General features: G+C 33.2%; 1 protein-coding gene across 3 annotated transcripts; it reads right to left on the bottom strand.

The window, feature by feature from the left end:
• Positions 1 to 11,207: 11,207 nt before the first annotated feature.
• Positions 11,208 to 24,199, bottom strand: sept10 (septin 10). Of its 3 annotated transcripts, none has more exons than XM_042764428.1 (10): positions 24,052 to 24,199; positions 22,637 to 22,751; positions 22,235 to 22,430; positions 20,960 to 21,146; positions 18,025 to 18,186; positions 17,001 to 17,097; positions 15,580 to 15,748; positions 13,983 to 14,115; positions 12,853 to 13,031; positions 11,208 to 11,637 (listed from the first exon to the last, which is right to left on the bottom strand). In XM_042764428.1, exons 1-10 carry the CDS (start codon positions 24,079 to 24,081, stop codon positions 11,622 to 11,624), a joined length of 1,284 nt encoding a protein of 427 aa, XP_042620362.1. In that variant the 5' UTR covers positions 24,082 to 24,199; the 3' UTR covers positions 11,208 to 11,621. The 3 variants fall into 3 exon arrangements, with proteins under 3 accessions (XP_042620362.1, XP_042620361.1, XP_042620363.1); XM_042764427.1 differs by lacking the exon at positions 20,960 to 21,146 and adding an exon at positions 18,367 to 18,553; XM_042764429.1 differs by lacking the exons at positions 11,208 to 11,637; positions 20,960 to 21,146 and adding exons at positions 11,832 to 11,862; positions 18,367 to 18,553.
• Between the last annotated feature and the right edge of the window lie 59 nt (positions 24,200 to 24,258).

Genomic DNA, 24,258 nt, shown 5'->3' with positions numbered 1-24,258 from the left:
TGTGACAATAATATTATAATTTTTAAAAATGATATATTATTAAATTATATAGAATTTTTAATATATATATATATATATATATATATATATATATATATATATATAATAAAAATAATTATAATTTTACATATAGATAGATATACACTGAACAAAATTATAAACGCAACACTTTTGTTTTTGCCTCCATTTTTTATGAGCTGAACTCAAAGATCTAAGACTTTTTCTATGTACACAAAAGGCCTATTTCTCTCAAATATTGTTCATAAATCTGGAGAAGTGCTCACTAACACACATTTAGACAGATTTATGAACAATATTTGAGAGAAATAGGTCTTTTGTGTACATAGAAAAAGTCTTAGATCTTTGAGTTCAGCTCATGAAAAATGGAGGCAAAAACAAGTGTTGCGTTTATAATTTTGTTCAGTGTATATCTACCTATATATATATAAAATGCTCACCAAAACTATATTTAAAAATACATTTTTAAAAGTATGATTTCTGAAGATCATGTGACACTGAAGACTGGAGTATTAATGCTGAAAATACAGCTGTACATCACAGAAATAAATTAGATTTTAAAATATTTTTAAATTGTAATAAGTCACAGTATTACCATTTTTACAGTATTCTTGATCAAATAAATGCAGCCTTGGTGAGCAGAAGAGACATTAAAAATCTTATTTATACTTTTGATTAGTAGTATGTTTAATTTTTCTTTCTTTTAGTTTTGGACTGAAATATGACCCGGACACGTTTTGCTGAGATTGGCTCACGCTGAGGTTTATAATGAAAGTATGTTTACAGTGAGGGTACAGTGAAACTCTTTGTGAAAACTTGTTTTATTGGTTTCTCTGCCGGTTCTGTCTTTCCTGGAGAATCATGGGATGTGCATGCTGGTCTCCGGACATTACTTGTGTCTTGTTTACTGAGTGTCGCTCTGGAGGTTTGATCTTTGTATCTGCTGGTGTCGAGCTCCACAGACACTCCAGTTTTATCAACTGTTTTCACTTTGATTCATGAGTTTTTCATGTGCTCAGTGTGCCAGAAACAGACTTTACACGTGTTTCAGGCGTGTGGTCCTGCCCAACATGTGCTCTTCTGTTCCTGAGCCATTATTAACACTTGAACTATAACTCACTCAGAACTGGTGCTCTTTTATGATCTGAAAGAGAAAACTGACCGCAGAAGACGACGTTTCACACCAGGGTTATTATCGTTAACTCAATCAAAAATATTAAAAACATATTTGGTAAAGTCGGCTTGAAATGGAAGTTGCAAATGTCTTTTCTTTTTTTCTCCAATCTGAGTGAAATGGTTTTTTGAACAGGAAAAAAAAAGTAGGGCGGGGTTTAATTGGGTTTGTTGGGAATTGATTGGATCATTGTAAATTTGTAAAATATTAATAATGTCTACAGATAATTTATAATAAACAGTGCAGTACTCCCCCTCCCATTTTTTTATTATTTTGTTATTTTTTAATTATCGATTTTGATTTCATGGTGACTTTAAAGCTAAACTAAAGTCAAATATAAATATTAGAAATTTTAGATATGTTGCATTGGCAGCTAACTGAAATATGTTTGCAGCTGAAGCACTAAAATTATTGGAAATAAATAAAAAAAAATAAATAAATAAATAAATAAATAAACCTAAATAGCTTTATTTAAAAAGAACAAAATCTAATAAAAATTACAAATGCAAATAACTAACTAAACGGAAAATGAAAACTGAAATATAAAAAATAAATGCTGATTCAAAACTTGAATAATAGAACAAATAATTAGTGAATGGTAATATCCCTGGTGTAACTGGAATGCATTCTGAGACTTTTCAAAGCTTGCGTTTGTTCCTGTTCTTGTGTAGAGATTGTTTCTGGCTGCTGAGCATCATCTGAAAGTCCATCATGAGGACTGATCTCCGTCGGCCGCTGCTCTACATTAGAGGAGCTGCTCTTTTCTGTGGTTGCTCTTCAACAAAACATTAAAATGCCATTTAAAAAAAAAAAAAAGAAAGAAAATCATGTAGAAAACAGGAAGTGATGAAGATGTGAATTCATTAGAATTTTACAACTGCTTCAAACTCTCAGAGGCTTTCTCTGCTAACATCATTTTCTAAATCTAGTTTTAAGTGAAATTTTTCATTGGTGTCAAATTAAATACGCCGTCTCTCCTGTTGCATGTCTGCTGGCGTGTTCTTGTGAGTAAAATCAGTCCAGAGACGACGGCTCACAGGACGTGTTCTCGTTCTGTTTGCACTGTTGTGAATTGTTAGTCAATGTGCAAACGCTCTAGACTGACGCCGTTGCATTGCATTCCGCCGCAGGACACCGTCAGGAATATAAACATTCAAGCGTGCAGCTGTTTTTAACACATGCACGTGTCCTGTGGGAACTATAGAAGCCCATTTCCACCACTGAATAAAAAATATAAAAAAGCTAATTGCGACACTTTATCTTGCGATTCTGACAATTTTTCTCAAAAATGGGGGTTTATATCTCACAGTTCTGATTTCCCCACAATTTGGACTTTTTTCCTCACAATTGCGAGTTTTTTTCTCGCAATTCTGACTTTTTCTCACAATTCTGACATTTTTTTCTCAAAATTCTGACATCTTTTTTTTTCACAATTGCAAGTTTATATCTCACAATTCTGACTAATTTTCTCAAAAGTGCGAGTTTATATCTCGGAATTCCGATTGCCCACAGTTCTGACTTTTTTCTCACAATTTTGAATTTATATCTCACAATTCTGATTTTCCCACAATTCTGACTTTTTCACGCAATTTCAAGCTTGAATCTCACAATTCTGACTTTTTCACGCAATTACGATATTCCCACAATTCTGACTTTTTGCTCACAATTGCGATATTCCCACAATTCTGACTTTTTGTTCACAATTGCGATATTCCCACAATTCTGACTTTTTGTTCACAATTACGATATTCCCACAATTTTGACTTTTTGTTCACAGTTGCGATATTCCCACAATTCTGACTTTTTGTTCACAATTGCGATATTCCCACAATTCTGACTTTTTGTTCACAATTGCGATATTCCCACAATTCTGACTTTTTGCTCACAATTGCGATATTCCCACAATTTTGACTTTTTGTTCACAATTGCGATATTCCCACAATTCTGACTTTTTGTTCACAATTGCGATATTCCCACAATTCTGACTTTTTGCTCACAATTGCGATATTCCCATAATTCTGACTTTTTGCTCACAATTGCGATATTCCCACAATTCTGACTTTTTGCTCACAATTGCGATATTCCCACAATTCTGACTTTTTGTTCACAATTACGATATTCCCACAATTCTGACTTTTTGCTCACAATTACGATATTCCCACAATTTTGCCTTTTTGTTCACAATTGCGATATTCCCACAATTCTGACTTTTTGTTCACAATTGCGATATTCCCACAATTCTGACTTTTTGTTCACAATTGCGATATTCCCACAATTCTGACTTTTGCTCACAATTGCGATATTCCCACAATTTTGACTTTTTGTTCACAATTGCGATATTCCCACAATTCTGACTTTTTGTTCACAATTGCGATATTCCCACAATTCTGACTTTTTTCTCACAATGCTGACTTTTTCATGCAATTGCAAGGGAAAAAATATTAAATAAAAAGTCTCAAAATCCATTTTATATTTTTTATTGAGTGGCAGAAACGGCCCGTTACACTGCAGGCTGAAGCACAAAAGAAGCATCTGAAGGCCTGACGATGGACAGCGAGACACATTTCTGGATCCGTGGAGGTTACGGATGATTGAGTCATGAGCACATGGACTGTTTCCACAGGATTCAGCACTGAAGTCAATGTTCTTGGATGCTGGTTCTTCATAAGCACAAGATGATTCATCCACCAGTGACTCCTGGCTTCGTTTCTATTTCTTTGGATGGATTCCTACAGTGTTTTTAATCTCAGTCTGTATGTCGTGCTCTTTTATCAAATCATTATGGATTTGATCATGGTGCCGTTTTTTCTCACTTGGAGTTTCGGCACAAGTGCCATTTTGCTCGCCAAAAGACAAGCACACGTTGGTCTCCATGTTGGAGATGATGGACGGTCATGGGTTCCTGCTTCTGAAAAGAGGAATAATTCACCCTCAGATGATCACTCTGTCAGTATTTACTCACGTTGTGATGCTATTTTTACAGGCGTACACAAAAAGGAGGATTTCTGGCGTGCAAATCTTGTTTTTGTGCTAAAAATAACATCATAAATAATGGCAGAATGATCCACGTGAACGTGTTTCAGCATGAACTGATCGTACATTGACTGCATTGAATGAAGAAGCTCTATATGATGACATATTTATATGCTATTGGTGCTAGAGTGGAGATGTTGGGGAATATTTCCTCAAGCACTTGTTCTCTGGAATTTGACATTGTTTTCATTTACACATTGTCTTATACTGATTATGATGATAATGTGGTTTGTTTCGTTTGTTTGTCAAGTACATTTTAGCAATAAATGCCTTTGATTTAAAACCACGATTCATGGAGTTATTCACACACAGCAGATGTACAGTTAACCCTCACATGACCGTTCTCTCCGGGAATCTGCTGTATTTGATGAGTGTTGTGCGCTGTTTGTCTCATGCACATTAAATGAATCCCACAGAACAATTATTAATCCAGTCACAGCCTATTAAGAATCGATTCCACTCATTGCAACCACTAATTGGATTCATTACTGTTGGACTGATTACTAATTGGACTAGTGCTGTTTAACACAGAGGTCAGTCTGCAGAGAAGTAGCTGCGTTTGATTGGAAACAGCGAATCATAATCATGAGGTTTGGTTCCGTTAAAGGTTCTCGAGCGTCTGATGTGTAGTCAAATTTCAGTCTGTCTACTTCAAAAAATGTAATTTAATATTTTACGTGCCATTTCTTTGCCATTATTTGTTACATTTACTGATTTCTATATAAAAAAAATGTTTCAAAGTAAATCCTACACCAGTGCATGAATCTGATTTACAAGCAATCGGTCATCTGATATGAAGATGAGTTTGTTTCTTCATCAGGTTTGTAGAAATGTAGCACTGCATCAGTGTCTCAGCAATGGATGCTCTGCAGTGAATGGGTGCCGTCAGAATGAGAGTCCAAACAGCTGATAAAAACATCACTATAATCCACAGCACTCCAGTCCATCAGTTAACATCTGGAGAAGACAAAAGATGAAACAAACCCAGCATTAAGACCTTTTTAACTAAAACACGAGTCTATAATCCATAATTATAAATGCTTGCAAACGGTGCTTGATCTGTGCAGATTTCTCTCCTGATACACACCAGAACACTTTTTCACTGGAGGAAGTGTTATTATGGATTATGGACTATGGTATTTAAGTTAAAAACGTCTTAAAGCTGGATTTGCTCATCTCTTGGTGATTCCAGCTCTGTTCTTTATTAAACTAGTACCGTATGAAGACGTTTGCTCTTATTGAATCGTGACCTGTCTGTTTCTATCCCTCTCCATGTTTTCCGCACGCTCGGTCCTAGAAGTGTCACATCTCTCGTCCGAATGGAGTGTGGTCTTGTAATTGGAAATTTCAAATCTTACGCAGCAGACTGAAGTAACAAACCAATTTCCCCGCTGAGCGCTGAGAGGAGTCACTCAAGACTGCCGTCAAAGCCTGACTATCTAAATGCAAATGCAGACGATTATTCCAAGGTTATTCCATTCACTACAGGCCACAGCACACTCCAAATTCCCCCCAGGACACGCGAAGTGACCACCATCCCGGGAAATAATTCAATGATAGTCCAGCAGCGATGAAAGGTATCTCATCCACGTCAAACTGAGTTTATGTCCTAACCAGCTGCGACAAGCAATGCGTGAAAATGACATTTTGTTGGTCACTGCTTTGTATTTCAGAAGGCTGACCCGTCCACACTGAACACTGTTTGAACAAAAGTATATCCGTCGTCAAACACGGACGAGGAGCGCTGAGAAATGCCAGATTTTGACTAAACCATCACAATGATGCCTTCTGGAAAATACACGGTGTGTGTTTTTAGGGTAACACTTTCTATGAGCCTGTATTTATAACACATTATGAGAGTATTCTTAAGGCATTATATTGAATGCATAATATATTATATATATATATAAACAATCTTACAATATGTCGTATCATCTCATGAGTAATCATAAGTTTGAATGCATTATATATATATATATATATATATATATATATATATATATATATATATATATATATATATATATATATATATATAAATATATACTTATTTGTGGTTATATTTAAGAATAAATTGAAATAAACCAAGATTGAATCTAAATTCGCTCCTGTTCAATGGGTATATATTCTGGGACAGTCAATGGTATGGCAAAAATATGCAGAAAAATATACATTATGTACAAATGTACATTAACCCTTAGGAACATTTTGGGTTTTATTTATTTAATTTAGGCTGTTTTAATGCAAAACTGCATTTTTATTGTAATTTTAATGTTTAAAGTGACTTGTATTTTGAAAATTATTTATTTTGAATATTCGTATGATTTAATTATTCCGTCTTACGACCTTTGACATCAACAACAGAAGATATGGGAACTGTTTTGTCCCTTTAAAGAGCTCAGTTCTGTTTCCATTAACTGATTTTTAGTTAGTTTTATTTTATTTGCTTTTAGCAGTTTTTACTCCTAAATGTATTGTAGGAACTTTCCTTTCCTGTGAAGCTGCTTTGCAATGATTTGTATCGTGAAAAGTGCTATACAAAAAAAAAAACATGAATTGAATTAACAATGCTTTTAGGTTGTGCATTAATCCAGCAGATTGAGATGATTTAGATTTAGGTTTCCTACAGTGAAAATGGAATATGGAAGCCTGTTTCCGCCACTGAATAAAAAATAAAAAAATTAAGTAAAGTAATTCCAACTTTTTATCTCGCAATTCTGACTTTTTTGTCTGAATTGCAATATATAAACTCAATTGTGAGATAAAAACTTGCAATTCTGATTTTATTTCCCCGTAATTTTAAGTTTATATATCGCAATTCTGACTTTTTTCTCACATTCTGACTTTTTTTCTCTCGACTTTTTTTGTAACAATTCTGACTTTTTTCTCGCAATTGCGAGTTTATATCTTGCAATTCTGACTTTTTTTCTCTGAATTGCATCATATACAGTAAACTCAATTGCGAGATAAAAACTCACAATTCAGACTTTTTTTTTCCTTGAAATTGACTTTTTCTCAGAACTTTTTTTCTTGTAATTGGGACTTTTTTTTCTTGCAATTGCGAGTTTATATCTCACAAATCTGACATTTTTTCCTCATAATTTTGAGTTTATATTTCACAATTCTGACTTTTTTTCTCGAAACTGACTTTTTCTCAAAACCTTTTTTCTTGTAATTCTGACTTTTTTTCTTGAAACTCTGACTTTTTCTCAAAACCTTTTTTCTTGTAATTCTGACTTTTTTCTTGAAACTCTGACTTTTTCTCAAAACCTTTTTTTCTTGCAATTCTGACTTTTTCTTCTCGAAACTGACTTTTTCTCAAAACCTTTTTTTCTTGTAATTCTGACTTTTTTCTCACAGCTTTTTTTCTTGCAATTCAGACTTTTTTTCTTGTAATTTCAAGTTTATATCTCACAATTCTGACTTTTTTTCTTGTAATTTCAAGTTTATATCTCACAATTCTGACTTTTTTTGCAGCTTTTTTTCTCGCAACTAGCTTTTTTCTTGCAATTCTGACTTTTTTTCTCGAAACCTTTTTTCTTGTAATTCTGACTGTTTTTTCTTGAAACTGACTTTTTCTCAAAACCTTTTTTTCTTGTAATTCTGACTTTTTTTTCTTGCAATTGAGTTTATATCTCACAAATCTGACATTTTTTCCTCATAATTTCGAGTTTATATTTCACAATTCTGACTTTTTTTCTCGAAACTGACTTTTTCTCAAAACCTTTTTTCTTGTAATTCTGACTTTTTTTTTCTTGAAACTCTGACTTTTTTCTCAAAACCTTTTTCTTGTAATTCTGACTTTTTTCTTGAAACTCTGACTTTTTCTCAAAACCCTCGTAAATCAGATGTTTTTGTCTTTTTTTTGTTGGTACTGACTTTTTCTCAAAACCTTTTTTTCTTGTAATTCTGACTTTTTTTCTCTCAGCCTTTTTTTCTTGCAATTCAGACTTTTTTTCTTGTAATTTCAAGTTTATATCTCGCAATTCTGACTTTTTTTCTTGTAATTTCAAGTTTATATCTCACAATTCTGACTTTTTTTGCAGCAGCTTTTTCTCGCAACTAGTTTTTTCTTGCAATTCTGACTTTTTTCTCGAAACCTTTTTTCTTGTAATTCTGACTGTTTTTTCTTGAAACTGACTTTTTCTCAAAACCTTTTTTTCTTGTAATTCTGACTTTTTTCTCACAGCTTTTTTTCTTGCAATTCAGACTTTTTTTCTTGTAATTTCAAGTTTATATCTCACAATTCTGACTTTTTTTCTTGTAATTTCAAGTTTATATCTCACAATTCTGACTTTTTTTGCAGCTTTTTTTTCTCGCGCAACTAGCTTTTTTTTCTTGCAATTCTGACTTTTTTTCTCGAAACCTTTTTTCTTGTAATTCTGACTGTTTTTTCTTGAAACTGACTTTTTCTCAAAACCTTTTTTTCTTGCAATTCTGACTTTTCTCTTGTAATTTCAAGTATATATCTTGCAATTTACTGTATATGATGCAAAAAAGCTGTGACTTTTTTTCTCACTGCTTTTTTCTTGCAATTCTGACTTTTTTTCTCGAAACTGACTTTTTCTCAAAACCTTTTTTTCTTGTAATTCTGACTTTTTTCCTTGTAATTTCAAGTTTATATCTCGCAATTCTGACTTTTTTTTGTCTGAATTGATATATATAAACTCAATTGTGAGATAAAAACTCGCAATTCTGATTTTATTTCCCCGTAATTTTAAGTTTATATATCGCAATTCTGACTTTTTTCTCACATTCTGACTTTTTTTCTCTCGACTTTTTTTTGTAAACAATTCTGACTTTTTTCTCGCAATTGCGAGTTTATATCTTGCAATTCTGCCTTTTTTTCTCTGAATTGCATCATATACAGTAAACTCAATTGAGAGATAAAAACTCACAATTCAGACTTTTTTTCCTTGAAACTGACTTTTCTCAGAACTTTTTTTCTTGTAATTGGGACTTTTTTTAGTTTATATTTTTTGTTTTTTTTTTTTTTTTTTGACATTTTTTCCTCATAATTTCGAGTTTATATTTCGCAATTCTGACTTTTTTTCTCATGGCTTTTTTTCTTGCAATTCTGACTTTTTTTCTTGTAATTTCAAGTTTATATCTCACAATTCTGACTTTTTTTCTTGTAATTTCAAGTTTATATCTCACAATTCTGACTTTTTTTTGCAGCTTTTTTTCTCGCAACTAGCTTTTTTCTTGCAATTCTGACTTTTTTCTCGAAACCTTTTTTCTTGTAATTCTGACTGTTTTTTCTTGAAACTGACTTTTTCTCAAAACCTTTTTTTCTTGTAATTCTGACTTTTTTTCTCACAGCTTTTTTCTTGCAATTCAGACTTTTTTTTTCTTGTAATTTCAAGTTTATATCTCACAATTCTGACTTTTTTTCTTGTAATTTCAAGTTTATATCTCACAATTCTGACTTTTTTTGCAGCTTTTTTTCTCGCAACTAGCTTTTTTCTTGCAATTCTGACTTTTTTCTCGAAACCTTTTTTCTTGTAATTCTGACTGTTTTTTCTTGAAACTGACTTTTTCTCAAAACCTTTTTTTCTTGCAATTCTGACTTTTCTCTTGTAATTTCAAGTATATATCTTGCAATTTACTGTATATGATGCAAAAAAGCTGTGACTTTTTTTCTCACTGCTTTTTTTCTTGCAATTCTGACTTTTTTTCTCGAAACTGACTTTTTCTCAAAACCTTTTTTTCTTGTAATTCTGACTTTTTTCCTTGTAATTTGTAGTTTATATTTTTTAATTATGATTTTTTTTTTACCACGGGTCACTGACATTTTTTCCTTTGTGTGAGATAAAAACTCGCAATTCTGATTTTATTTCCCCGTAATTTTAAGTTTATATATCGCAATTCTGACTTTTTCTCACATTCTGACTTTTTTTTCTCTCGACTTTTTTTGTAACAATTCTGACTTTTTTCTCGCAATTGCGAGTTTATATCTTGCAATTCTGCCTTTTTTTCTCTGAATTGCATCATATACAGTAAACTCAATTGAGAGATAAAAACTCACAATTCAGACTTTTTTTTTCCTTGAAAACTGACTTTTCTCAGAACTTTTTTTTCTTGTAATTGGGATGTGTTTAAAATAATGAAGGGTAATTGAAGCTTTTTAGTTTGTGATTTTTAGTTAAAGTTTTTAGTTTATTTTTGGAAATTTTGAGCATTTTTTTTTCATGTTTTTTTTTTTTGTTTTTCTGACTTTTTTTCTTGTAATTTCAAGTTTATATCTCACAATTCTGACTTTTTTCTCACAACTTTTTTTCCTCGCAACTCTTTTTTTCTTGCAGTTGTGAGTTTATATCTCACACTAAAATATTTCCTTTAAATTAATATTTTAATAATTTAACAACACATTCTCAGTCCAACGGTTCTCTGACGTCGGATAATGGTCACATGCCATGCAAAAAACTAACAAAACACTTTTGTTTTATGCAATTGTTTGATTTTGATTTAAAAATTATATTGAACATATGTATGATTTTTACCTTTTTTTTTTCTTTTCTTTTTTTCCCAGAAATAGTCTGGTTTCAAATACAGCTTTGTCAGGCTGTCAGTTACCAGAATTTTTTTCTATTCTCAGCAAGACATGTTCGGTATTTATGCTGTTATTACGACAAAGCTGCTTGTTTCAAAATGTTTTAATGATACAACACATTAACTCAATCCGTGATTCTTCTTGTGATTCCAAAAGTTTCAAGATTTCTATGTTCTTCAATAAAAGCAAAAGCTACTGAGAGGGAAAAAAGTTATAATTTCAGTTTACACATTTTCTTTTCAGCGCTGCAATTTAGAATTATTTTAAATTCAAATAAACATAATGTCATTAATTTGTCAAATAATTCCATTAAGTAACTAAAACAACGTTGTGAAATATTCATAAAATATGTCCTTTATTATATATGATATATCATATGAATATCACCGACGCCAGAACATGTGTTTCAGTCACAGACAACACAAGAAATACAATTTGCAGAAAAATACAAGTTTATTTGGTTAAAACATCACCCAAAATAACACTGTTTAAACACAGGTAACACATGAGTATAAAATGTGGAAAATAAATTCAAAAAGGTAAACATTTGTGGTAAATTACTATAATATCTTTCCGATTAATATTTTTAGCCCTCAACCATAAAAACACAAGTCTCCATCAGAATAATCACACGCTTACCAGTAAACATAGAGGATTAACATGACGTATACTCTGTGATGAACCACTGCATTGTGCTCATTTCTGTGTTCAAGGTGTGCTGTTCTTCAGAGCGGATACAGTACCGTCAGCGCTGGTGGATCAGAACTCAGTCCATGTCCATTAATAACACTGCTGTGAGTAAACACGCCTCTGTGATGGTAACAGTTCTGCTGGTGCCTGCCTTCACATGAATCCAGAGCTGAAGAACCACACACATCAGGGTTTTATTATCACGATTTAGTGTCACTTTATTATTTAGATGTTATTCAGCAGTTCATTTTCACATCATTTACTAATATCATGTGTGCTTTCTGCCAGTTTTCATTAATGAATATTTAAATATCAAGTAGGATTCAACAAAATCTGAAATTACCAGTTTCTTGTCATCTCGTTCAGTCGATACCGATCCTAATATTTAACATTTCTTTTATCAAGAAATTGTAGGTTGTATGTATGTAGGTTGGTTAAAATAAAAAGGACAAAAATATTAGTTTTATAATATATACATTTTAAAAAGGCAGGCTTACACAAAAATAATCCATATTAAGATTATGAGTCTTATGAGGAAAGAGCAAACAAATCTTCAAGCCAAACTGATATTGACAACAACTGAGGAAATTAATTATTATAATTATTTAATTTATTTACTATTATTATTGCTTTTAATGTTTATATTTCACTCACCAGTTTATTATCCAATAATTAATTTTTATTTATAATATAATAAATTACATTTAATATTTTATTTTATTTTTTAAATATAAATTTTTTTATTGATAATACATATTATAATTTTTATTTATAATAAATTACATGTAATATTTTATTTTTAAAATATGTATATATTTATTTATAATACATTACATTTAATTTTTTTTTTTTCAACATTTAATTTTTTTTTTTTTACAATAATGAATATAATTTTTTATTTATAACAAATTACATTCCCTTAATTTTTCAATTTGTTGGAAGTTGGTAATATAAGTTTTGTTTAGATTTTACCATTTAAATATCATTTTTTTTTTTTACCTATTTCTAGATTATTTATTTTATTCTTTTATCAAGAGCTCTGATAAACAAGTCAAACATTTTATACATTGGTTGGTAAATAAAAAGACAATGAAATAAAAGTTTTATGCCTTTATTTTAAAAAGGCAGGCTTACACAAAAATTATCCATATTTGGATCCATATTAATTATGAGGAAATGGCAAACTGATATTAATCACAACCGAAGGGTTTAATTATTATTATGTAGTTTATTTATTATTATTAATTCAGGTTATGATCCTCTCGAAATACGTAATATTTAATTAGAATGTTTTTATAAATGACATGAGCTTTATTAGAGACTGGTTCTATAAGTTCCTCTGCTTTGGTGAGCTGTTTCTCTTCACGTGTCAGGCTTCACTCACTTCTTGCGGTCTTTGTCCTTCTTGTTGTTGGTGTTGAAGGCCTGCGCCTGCAGGAGCTCGCTGGCAGCTCTGCGTTTGCTGAAGACGCTCATGTCCTCCTCCAGACTCCTGCGCTTCTCCTCCAGCTTGCTCTTCTCCTCCGCATGCAGCCGCTTCAGCTGCTCGAACTTCCCCTGCAGCTGATCCACACACACACACACACACACACACACACTGCTGGTTAGCAGCTCAACCACTCATCAACTAGCTCTCTGACATCATCTACTGATGAGCAGAGCTGACTGTAGAATGCCACAGAATTTGGAAAACTGTAGACGAATAAATCAAAAGTAGGTCAGTAGACTACGTTTATATCAAATCATAACATGGACTGACATCACAGCCACCCGTCAAAATAAAAGTCTGATATGACTTGAAGAAACTGTGACTGAACTAAAATGCTATTTTAACAGTAGTACTAGAATGTACTAATGTAATACTATTTTTTACAATTATTAAAACTTTTTAATTTTATAATTAAACTTTTAAATTAAACAAACCTTAAAAGCTTTATTTCTTAAGGAATAATCACCTTTTTCTTACACATTTTAATTTGAACAGGAAAAAAAAAATGAAAGGGTTGTTTAAATGTTTTTTTTTTTTATTAAAATATGAATGAATGATTTATGACTTCATTTGATTACCAGAAAAAATAAAATATGCAACACAAAATTTCTAATATATGTATATATAAATTGTGTAAAAAAAAAAAAAAAAAGTTGTTTTTATGAATTTGATTAATTAGACATGCTTTTTGATTATTAAAAATTATACTAAAATTCAACAATTTTTTATTTAATTAAAAATGGAATACAGAAAAAATTAAATAGAAAAAACTGAATTTGTTAAAAAAAAAATTAAAAGGAATTTGAGAAAAAATAAAACGGATTTCATAGGGCCCTAAAATGTCTTTTATGTTAAACTTTTAATAAATTGTTGTTAAATTGTATAGGTTTCATTATTTTAATTAATTAGACGTGCTTTTGGATTACTGAAATTTTATTTCAGTTTCCAGAGAAAAAAAAAAAAAAAAAAAAAGAATCCAGAAAAAATAAAAGAATAAAAGTGAAAGCAGCATGTGCTCGTGGTACCTCTCGCTCGGCGTCTTTCAGCTCGGACTCCTTCTCTTTGACTCTCTGCACAAACGTCTGCCGCATCTCTTCCTCTCGTCTCTGCAGCTCACCCAGAAACTCCTGCCGCTTCTCCTCGTACGTCTGCTGAAGACTGTCCAAACACAGCGGCTTAAACTCAACACTAACATCTGAACAGAGCAGCACGGATCATCAGGCGCCTCACTGATCTGAATTCAGGGAATCGTCTGTTCAAACCGTCAGATAAAACCAGGATCAGCAGATCTAACACTGTCCTGATCGAAACATGAAACTGAGGCGGCGTCCGTCAGTCTAGTTAGAGCTCTGGAAGTCCAATCTAAGACTTTAAGACCTTTTTTAAGTCCTGCACAAATGAAACCAAATAAAAAAGTCTGTCAAGACAAACTTTGAAGTTGGCTTGAGAAAGACAGACCAGAACGTTGGAAAAAGTTTTAAAAGTTAGATTTTTTTTTTTAAAGTTTGGTGATAGATAGATACTCAGAGTGGTTGCTAGGGTGTTGCTATGTGTTTGCTAGGGTACTCAGGTGGTTGCTATGGTGCCTGGGGTGGTTGCTAGGGTGTTGCTATGTGTTTGCTAGGGTACTCGGGTGGTTGCTATGGTGCCTGGGGTGGTTGCTAGGGTGTTGCTATGTGGTTGCTATGGTGCCTGGGGTGGTTGCTAGGGTGTTGCTATGTGTTTACTAGGGTTCTCGGGTGGTTGCTATGGTGCCTGGGGTGGTTGCTAGGGTGTTGCTATGTGTTTGCTAGGGTACTCGGGTGGTTGGTATGGTGCCTGGGGTGGTTGCTAGGGTGTTGCTATGTGTTTGCTAGGTATCTCGGGTGGTTGCTATGGTGCCTGGGGTGGTTGCTAGGGTGTTGCTATGCGGTTGCTAGTAGCAACACCCTAGCAACCATTGAGTATATATGGGGTTGCTAGGGTACACGGGGTGGTTGCTAGGGTGTTGCTATGGTGCCCGGTATGGTTGCTAGGGTGTTGCTATGCGGTTGCTAGGGTGCAACTGATTGCAGATTACTCAAGTAATCGAGTCGGTGTTATTACAGTCATTGAGATATTTGTATAGTTTTTCTTAATATTTTGAATTGGTTTTAATTTTATATTTTCAGTTTTGTAAGTTATTTTTTGTTTTAGTTTTTATTCATTTTTATTTCTTTTTTTTTATTTTACTTTATTTTTTTATACAATTTATTTATTTTATTATTTTAGTTACTCTAGTACATCAAGTTAAACCAAATGAAAATGAAAAATGTATTATAAAATATATTTTTAATTTTTAATTGTTAATATATATTCTATTTCAAGTAATGAAAATGTTTTTTTACTATAATAACTCTGCGCAGAACATGCAAAAGCACTGAGTTTTTACTGTAAATGTGCTCACACTTGTTTAATTCAATCAAAGCATTATGAAGTTTACTAATCATATTTCTGTTTCTCCATCCACCCCAATTAAAATGATCATTTAGCCTTGTGTCACACCATTTAAGATATTTAACTCTTAACTTGTGAGACTCCATGGCCTTAGATGTGATCAGACTGAGTCTCTGCGGGATGTTGTTGTGAAGCGTTCCCTCTCACCTGACGGGTTTGCACTCGGGGTCTGTGTCTGTGAAGCCCATCTCCTCCAGCTTGCAGCGTCTGTAGAGCTCGTAGTGTCTGGTGTGCGTCTGCTCGCGCAGGTCCTCCATGTTCACGCAGATCAGCATCTCACGCAGCTTCACGAAGTCACAGTGGCTCTCGTTCTCCACTGAAACACACAAATCTTGCTGTGTGTTGTGCTGAAACAAAAATTCACCAAAACATTAAAATTATATATATATATATATATATAAATACAATTCTAAATTAATATGGAAAATATAATTTTTTTATTTTTTTTAATTTGTATATATATATATATATATATATATAAGAAAACTCAACACGTCAATATGGTCTCTAAACGTAAATGCCTTTTATTAGTAATGCTAAAAGTAAATAATAAATAAAAGTAATATAAAAATGTACATTCAAAACATAAAAATAACAAGTTCAAACTTTTTTAAAAAGTTTTTTTTTTTACTTTGAACTTGTGTAAAATAAATGAAAACGTAATTATAAATTAAAAAGTAATTGTAAAATATATATATATTTTTTTTTTTTAAATAAATTAAAAAGTAAAAAGTAGGAAGTTCCAACAAAACTCAATTACTTTTTCATTGATTTTTCATATACACACAATATACAAAAAAAAAATAAAATTGAATTATTTAAAATAAAATGTCTTGAATATCTAAAAATGAACTTTTCCTGTATCTTCTGATCACTGTTCTTCCTCAGTGTTTCTGTCTTGTTTTCCAGTGCATATCTAAAGATTCATAAATCAAGACACATTTACTTGAAAAACAAAATGAGATCAAATATAAAGTCTTGTTTTCTGAGAAACTGATCCAAATAAAGTGAATTTATGATTGAAACAGGAACAAATATCTGCTGATGGACTCAGAAAAATCAACTTAATTCAAAGAGAAAACAGATTTTCTTTCCCTGTTGGCAGATATTTGTTCTTGTTTTAATCATAAACTCTCTTCATTTTGATCTCAAAAAACAAGACTTCAACTTTCATGTGTTCATTTTGTGTCTCCAGTAAATGTATCTTAATTTACGGATGTTTTAGATCAGAAACAAGACGAGAATACTGAGAAAGATGTTCATGTTTTGCAGTGCAGAGTTCACCAATTTAGCAGCATTAAATCTTTAAAAGGGACTCAGTCTTGTTCAAGGCGTTTAGTATTGACTAAACTGGACGCATACAAGCAAAATTATTTTCATGTTTTCTGAGCTCACAGTCAGTAATTTGTGATCACAGTTTCTGTTTATCCTGTGCATCCTTCTAAACGCTTATTTTTCATGTATTTTCAGTGTGTGCCGGCAACTTCAGGACAAAACAAATTATTTTTTGAGAGCAGCGGTCGGTGGCTTGACGTGTCACTCATGAGGTCACTTCCTCTCAGGCTCACCCTGCACGACGCCCCAGGGATACTGCCTCGCCTTCACCATCTTGCTCCCGATGTTCACCTCCTCAGTGCTGCCGACGACGGCGAAGGGAAGATGACCCTGGAACAGAACACCTGAAAACTCACTCACGAGGAAGCTACCTGTCAGCAGTTTCTAAGTTTTTCTAAGCATTTTTTTTTGTTTTGTTTTTTTGTATAGTACAGTAACACCCATATTCTGTAATAAACTGTATTTTTTGCCAAATAATTTCATCAGTTTTCCTGATTCATTAAACAGGGTTATTATAGTTAACTTAAACAAAAAATAAACCATGAAAAAAAAAAAAAATTGTTACATGAATTAAAATAAACATCAACTTAGATAAATTTTATTTTTTAATTTATTGCAGTTAGTTAACATTTCTCATTTTCATTTAGTTTCATTTTGATATAGTGAAATTAACCCATTAAAATAAATAAATAAATAAAATATGAAAAAGTTTTTATTTTTGCTAATTTCCAAAGCAACATTTCTCATTTTCATTTGGTTTAACTTCATGTGCTAAAACTGAAACAAAATTTATATAGACAAAAAAAAATAAAAAATTTAATTGACAAAAACATAACAAAAAACATTAAAAAAATTACTAAAACTTTAAAACTACAATGAAATTAATTAATTATATATATATATATATATCTATATATATATATAATATATATAATATATATATAGCTATATATATATGAATAATTTTTACTGATATATTCATGCAATTATAAGTTAATATGGAAAATATAAAAATAGTATTTAAAAAATATATATATTATTTTATATCATATTATATTTTTTATTATTTATTAAAAAAAAAAAAAATCTATAATAGTACGGCCTGTAAATAATCCCCAAAATCAAATGTATTGTTTTCTTCTTCTAACACACTTCTTATATTCTGATGTTTAATAGAAGCTTCAGGGCTGTTAAAAGTGAACACTGCACACATAAGCCCTTCCTGCTGTTGTCTGTGTGCTGTATGTGAGGACTCACGTTCATGGTGGTGTTGATCTTGGCCACGGTCTCGTCGTCGATGGGGAACTGGTGGATAGTCACGCCGTTGCTGACCAGCTCGCTCATGATCTTGATCTTGAACCTGTGCAGCTCGCTCTTGGAGATGGTGTCGGCTTTAGCGATGACGGGGATGATGTTGACCTGCAGCGGAGCGATACACAGAAACCACAGACTTGTGTTTAAACGTCTAAAACACATGAACACATCACAGCAGAGAGGAAGAGCCCAGAAGGCTTTCCTCAATCTCAGAAGGTCAGGAATCATCGCGTCTACTCTCGTCTTCACGTCTGATGGAAACAGGAGAGAGAAATGCAGTCTGACCTTGCTGTCCAGTTTCTTCATAGTGACCAGGTCCAGGGACTTGAGCGAGTGTCCAGACGGAGCGATGAAGTACAGACACGCGTGGATCCTGGAGTCGTGATAGTTATGGAGCGAGCGCTTGATCTTCAGCTCCTCCTGTAAGTACGACTCGAACTGTGTGTCGATGTAATCCACTATGTGCTGGTAACTATAACAGAGAGAGAGAAACGTCAGGATTATGCACAAAAAGACAAGGTTTCTGATACAGTTTCGTCATTAAAGGAACAATTCAGGATGAAACTGAACATTTCTCAGATAAATTAAAGTAAAAAGTAGGAAGTTCCAGCAAACTCAATTACTTTTTTCATTGATGTTTTCATATACACACAATATACAAAAAAAAAATAAAATTTGACTTTATTTAAAATAAAATGTCTGGATATCGAAAAATGACTTTTCCTGTCTCTCTGACCTGTTCGTCCCTCTAGTGTTTCTGTCTTGTTTTTCCCCAGTGCATATATAAAAGGATTCATAAATCAAGCACATTTACTTGAACTAAACAAAATGAGATCAAATCTACAGTCTTGTTTTCCTGAGAAACTGGATCCAAATAAACGGGAATTTATGATTGAAAACAGGAAAACAAATATCTGCTGATGGACTCAGCAAAAAAACTCAACTTAATTCACAGAAGAGAAAACAGATTTCTTTCCCCTGTTGGCAGATAGTTGTTCTTGTTTTAATCATAAAACTCTCTTCATTGTTGATCTCAAAAAACAAGACTTCAAAACTTTCATGTGTTCATTGTTTTGTTGTCTCCAGTAAATGTATTCTTTAATTTACGGATGTTTTAGATCAGAAACAAGACGAGTGCAATACTGAGAAAGATGTTCATGTTTTGCAGTGCAGAGATTTTTCACCAATTTAGCAGCATTAAATCTTTAAAAGGGACTCAGTCTTGTTCAAGCGTTTAGTATTGACTAAACTGGACGCATACAACAGCAAAATTATTTTCATGTTTTCTGAGCTCACAGTCAGTATTTGTGATCACAGTGTCTGTTTATCCTGTGCATTCCTTCTAAAGAAAAAAAACGCTTATTTTTCATGTATTTTCAGGTGTTGCCGGCAACTTCTAGGACAAAACAAATTATTTTTTGAGAGCAGCGGTCGGTGGCTTGACGTGTCACTCATGAGGTCACTTCCTCTCAGGCTCACCCTGCACGACGCCCCAGGGATACTGCCTCGCCTTCACCATCTTGCTCCCGATGTTCACCTCCTCAGTGCTGCCGACGACGGCGAAGGGAAGATGACCCTGGAACAGAACACCTGAAAACTCACTCACGAGGAAGCTACCTGTCAGCAGTTTTCTAAGTTTTTCGCGATTTACTGTAAAAGCACTTTTTTTTTGTTTTGTTTGTTTTTGTATATCGTAGCAGTACAGTAACACCCATATTCTGTAATAAACTGTTATTTTTTTGCCATAATAAATTTCATCAGTTTTCCTGATTCATTAAACAGGGTTATTATAGTTAACTTAAACAAAAAAAAACCATGAAATTAAAAAAAAAAATTGTTACATGAATTAAAATAAACATCTCAAACTTAGATAAACTTTTAGTGTTTTTTAATTTATTGCAGTTAGTTAAACATTCTCATTTTCATTTAGTTTTCATTTGATATAGTGAAATTAACCCATTAAAATAAATAAATAAATAAAATATGAAGAAAAGTTTTTATTTTTTGCTAATTTCCAAAGCAACATTTCTCATTTTCATTTGGTTTAACTTCATGTGCTAAAACTGAAAACAAAATTTATATAGACAAAAAAAAATAAAAAATTTAATTGACAAAAACATAACAAAAAACATTAAAAAAATTACTAAACTTTAAAACTACAATGAAATAATTATATTATATAATAGATATATATATATAATATATAGATATATATATATAATATATATATATATGATAGAATAATTTTTACTGATATATTCAGGCAATTATAAGTGAATATGGAAAATATAAAAATAGTATTTAAAAAATATATATATTATTTTATATCATATTATATTTTTTATTATTTATTAAAAAAAAAAAAAATCTATAATAGTACGTCAATAATAATCAAATGTATTGTTTTCTTCTTCTAACACACTTCTTATATTCTGATGTTTAATAGAAGCTTCAGGGCTGTTAAAAGTGAACACTGCACACATAAGCCCTTCCTGCTGTTGTCTGTGTGCTGTATGTGAGGACTCACGTTCATGGTGGTGTTGATCTTGGCCACGGTCTCGTCGTCGATGGGGAACTGGTAGATCTGCACGCCGTTGCTGACCAGCTCGCTCATGATCTTGATCTTGATTTGAACCTGTGCAGCTCGCTCCTTGGAGATGGTGTCGGCTTTAGCGATGACGGGGAGCTGATGTTGACCTGCAGCGGAGCGATACACAGAACCACAGGACTTGTGTTTTCAACGTCTAAAACACATGAACACATCACAGCAGAGAGGAAGAGCCCAGAAGGCTTTCCTCAATCTCAGAAGGTCAGGAATCATCGCGTCTACTCTCGTCTTCACGTCTGATGGAAACAGGAGAGAGAAATGCAGTCTGACCTTGCTGTCCAGTTTCTTCATAGTGACCAGGTCCAGGGATTTGAGCGAGTGTCCAGACGGAGCGATGAAGTACAGACACGCGTGGATCCTGGAGTCGTGATAGTTATGGAGCGAGCGCTTGATCTTCAGCTCCTCCTGCAGGTACGACTCGAACTGTGTGTCGATGTAATCCACTATATGCTGGTAACTATAACACAGAGAGAGAACGTCAGGATATGCACAAAAGACAAGGTTTCTGATACAGTTCTTCATTAAAGGAACAATTCAGATGAAAATGAACATTTCTCAGATCATCAGAGATCAGGATGAGTGTGTTTCTTCATCAGGTTTGTAGAAATGTAGCACTGCATCAGTGTCTCATTAATGGATGCTCTGCAGTGAATGGGTGCCGTCAGAAGGAGAGTCCTAACTAAAAAACGGGTCTATAATCCATAATAACACTTCCTCCAGTGAAAAAGTGCATCTCCTGTTGTCTCTCACATCAAAATCCAGACAACATATTTGTTTTAGAGCTGTTTAAAACACTGCTTGATCTGTGCAGATTTTCTCTCCTGATTCACACCAGAACACTTTTTCACTGGAGGAAGTGTTATTATGGATTATAGACTCTATGTATTTGAGTTAAAAACATCTTAATGCTGGATGTGGTTTCATCTTTTGTCTTCTCTCCAGATGTGTCACTGATGGACTGGAGTGCTGTGGATTACTTGTGGATTATTGTGATGTTTTTATCAGCTGTTTGGACTCTCATTCTGACGGCACCCATTCACTGCAGAGCATCCATTGCTGAGACACTGATGCAATAAAGCAATAAGCCCCAAAAAAACGTGGGTTACAGTTAATTTATAACAGCTGAGGGGCGCTGTTAGACGTGGAGCGGAGTGACTAAGTGACTGTTATAAACTCACTATAACCCACGGCTTCACGGGGCTTATTGCTTTTATAAAACAGTTATTCCATATACAGTACGTAGTAAGGTTTCACAGAATAAAACAGAGCAAATAAAGTGTAATGATATTAATAAAAACAGTATTCTTCCACCAAACAATGTAGTTCCTCAGAAACAGTTGTGGTTGCAACAAAGTGGTTGCCGGGCAACACACAGAAGTAAACAAAGGTGTATGTTACTTTGTAGAGCAATTTACAACAGCTTCGAACGTGGCTCAGCCAATCAGAATCAAGGACCGGAACTCTCAGTTTTATAATGCTACATTTCTCCAAACCTGTGTCAGTGATACATATGAGATGTTCCATCAGAACGTGAACACGCCTGACCTCTCCTGTTTGTTCATCTGATCGCCGAAGCCGACAGTATTAACCACGGTGAGCTTCAGACGAACGTTACTCTCCTGAAGATCGTACGTCTGCGCTCGCAACTTCACCTTCGGCTCAAAATGAGACGACTCGAAATTCTCAAAGTTGGTGTTGAAGAGCGTGTCCATCAGCGTGGATTTACCGATCCCAGTTTCACCTGGAGGAACAAACACAGAACATAAGAACCCCATCCAGGCATCAGCGCGTCTCAGATCTGATCCTCAGGATCTTCTCAGGAGCGTTTGTTTCCAGAAGCTTTACTTTCACTGTTCCTCAGCGGAGGAATGATCTTCACAAGCCTCCAGAACATCTCACATCTTCTGAGGAGTGTTTGTTTCTCAGCACTGCGTCATGTGTCCTTACCGATGCAGAGGATGTTGAAGCAGAATCCCTGACTGGTGGACTTGTTGACCAGTTGATCCGGCAGACTGTCGAACCCGACGTGACCTGATAGAGCCAGCGGACGCGCGTTCTTGTCCTGGAAGAGACCGGTGAGCGAGAAAACATGACGCTAATATAAAACAGCTTTTCTGATCACGCTCTCTCAAATGTGTCTAGTAGACTGAGTATCATTACTCCTGCTGCACACACATTTATCCACTTTAAGACTGTTACATTTGAACTTTTTAAATTTGAATTTTTATTACTTTTAAAACTTTATCAAATGTCAAACGTTTTCCAGGTTTAGAGTAAAAAAAAAATGTTTTCATTGTGTTCTCAGACTTTTTATATCCACTGCGTATTCTATATAACTATAAATATATGCAATAAATGCTTTAATAAAAATATGTCAAATATTTCTAACAGGGTTGACAACTTAACTGACTAGTAAACTTCTAAATCGTAAAAAAAAAAAAAGTCAGAAGAAATATTAGCCTATAAGTTATTAATTTACATTGGGAAATGTATTCAGATTAGTAATAATAAATTGATTAATTAATTCATTAGTAATTTCCGATTGATTCATCAGATGTTTGTATTCTGATTGAGAACAGTATTATTTATTTACTATTATAGTATTTATTAATATTTGAATTAGCTTTTATTTTTATACTTTGTTTTCATTTTAGTTAAATTTTTAGTAATTTTGTTGTGATTTTTGTCATTTTCTATTTATTTAAATATCACTATGTAGGTTTAATTTTTTTATTTATTAATTAATTTTTATTAATTTATTATTTTTTATTAAGTTTTTATTTATTTGATTTCCAGTTCATAATTTCATTGCTTCAACTTAAATGTTGCCTTGGCAACTAACAGATTTTGTCTAATTTATATTTTATTTCAATTAACAAAAATGTTTTAATAGTATAAATGTATTAAAATTAATAAATGTATTTAGATCGCTCATTCAGATACACATCATAAATCAGATCGAATTATAAAATTGATAAATCAGAATAATTGATCAATTAGATGAATGTATTCAGATTTGATAATTGAGATTTGTGAAATGTATTCGGACTGCTCATATACACATATTCAGATTCCTAAATCAGATCAATTTAATTCAAATTATTAACAAATCATATATTTATATGTAAATGAATAATTGAGACTGAGAAATGCATTCAGACCGCTAATTCGGATACACGGATTCGGATTCAGAAATCCGATTGTTAAAGAGAAAAAAATGAGGCGCGCACTCGTGCGTGAGTGAAATAGTTCGGGACACTCCCGAGCGCGCTCACGCCAACTCTCTCCCGCTCCGCGGTCCCAAACTTCACACAGCCAAGAAAACACTCAGAAGCGTGGTTATATATCGATCTCTCACGTACCATCTGTCGAACCACATCAGAAGAAGCCATTTGCGCGCAGAACAGAAGCGAGTATTTGTGGAAAAGTCAGATCGCTTTCAGATGAAAGCCAAAAGTTGCCGTGACCCGCCCCGTCCAATAATGTCTAGCAGACACGCCACTGGGAACAGCGCCTCTACCATCTCTCAGGGGTTTGTTTGAATATTAGTCGATAAGGTTTAACGACTT

Source organism: Cyprinus carpio, chromosome A9 (genome assembly GCF_018340385.1).
Source record: "Cyprinus carpio isolate SPL01 chromosome A9, ASM1834038v1, whole genome shotgun sequence".
NCBI lineage: Eukaryota > Metazoa > Chordata > Actinopteri > Cypriniformes > Cyprinidae > Cyprinus > Cyprinus carpio.
The sequence above is the reverse complement of the archived record's forward strand: the minus strand, read 5'-3'. Positions and strand labels throughout refer to the sequence as shown.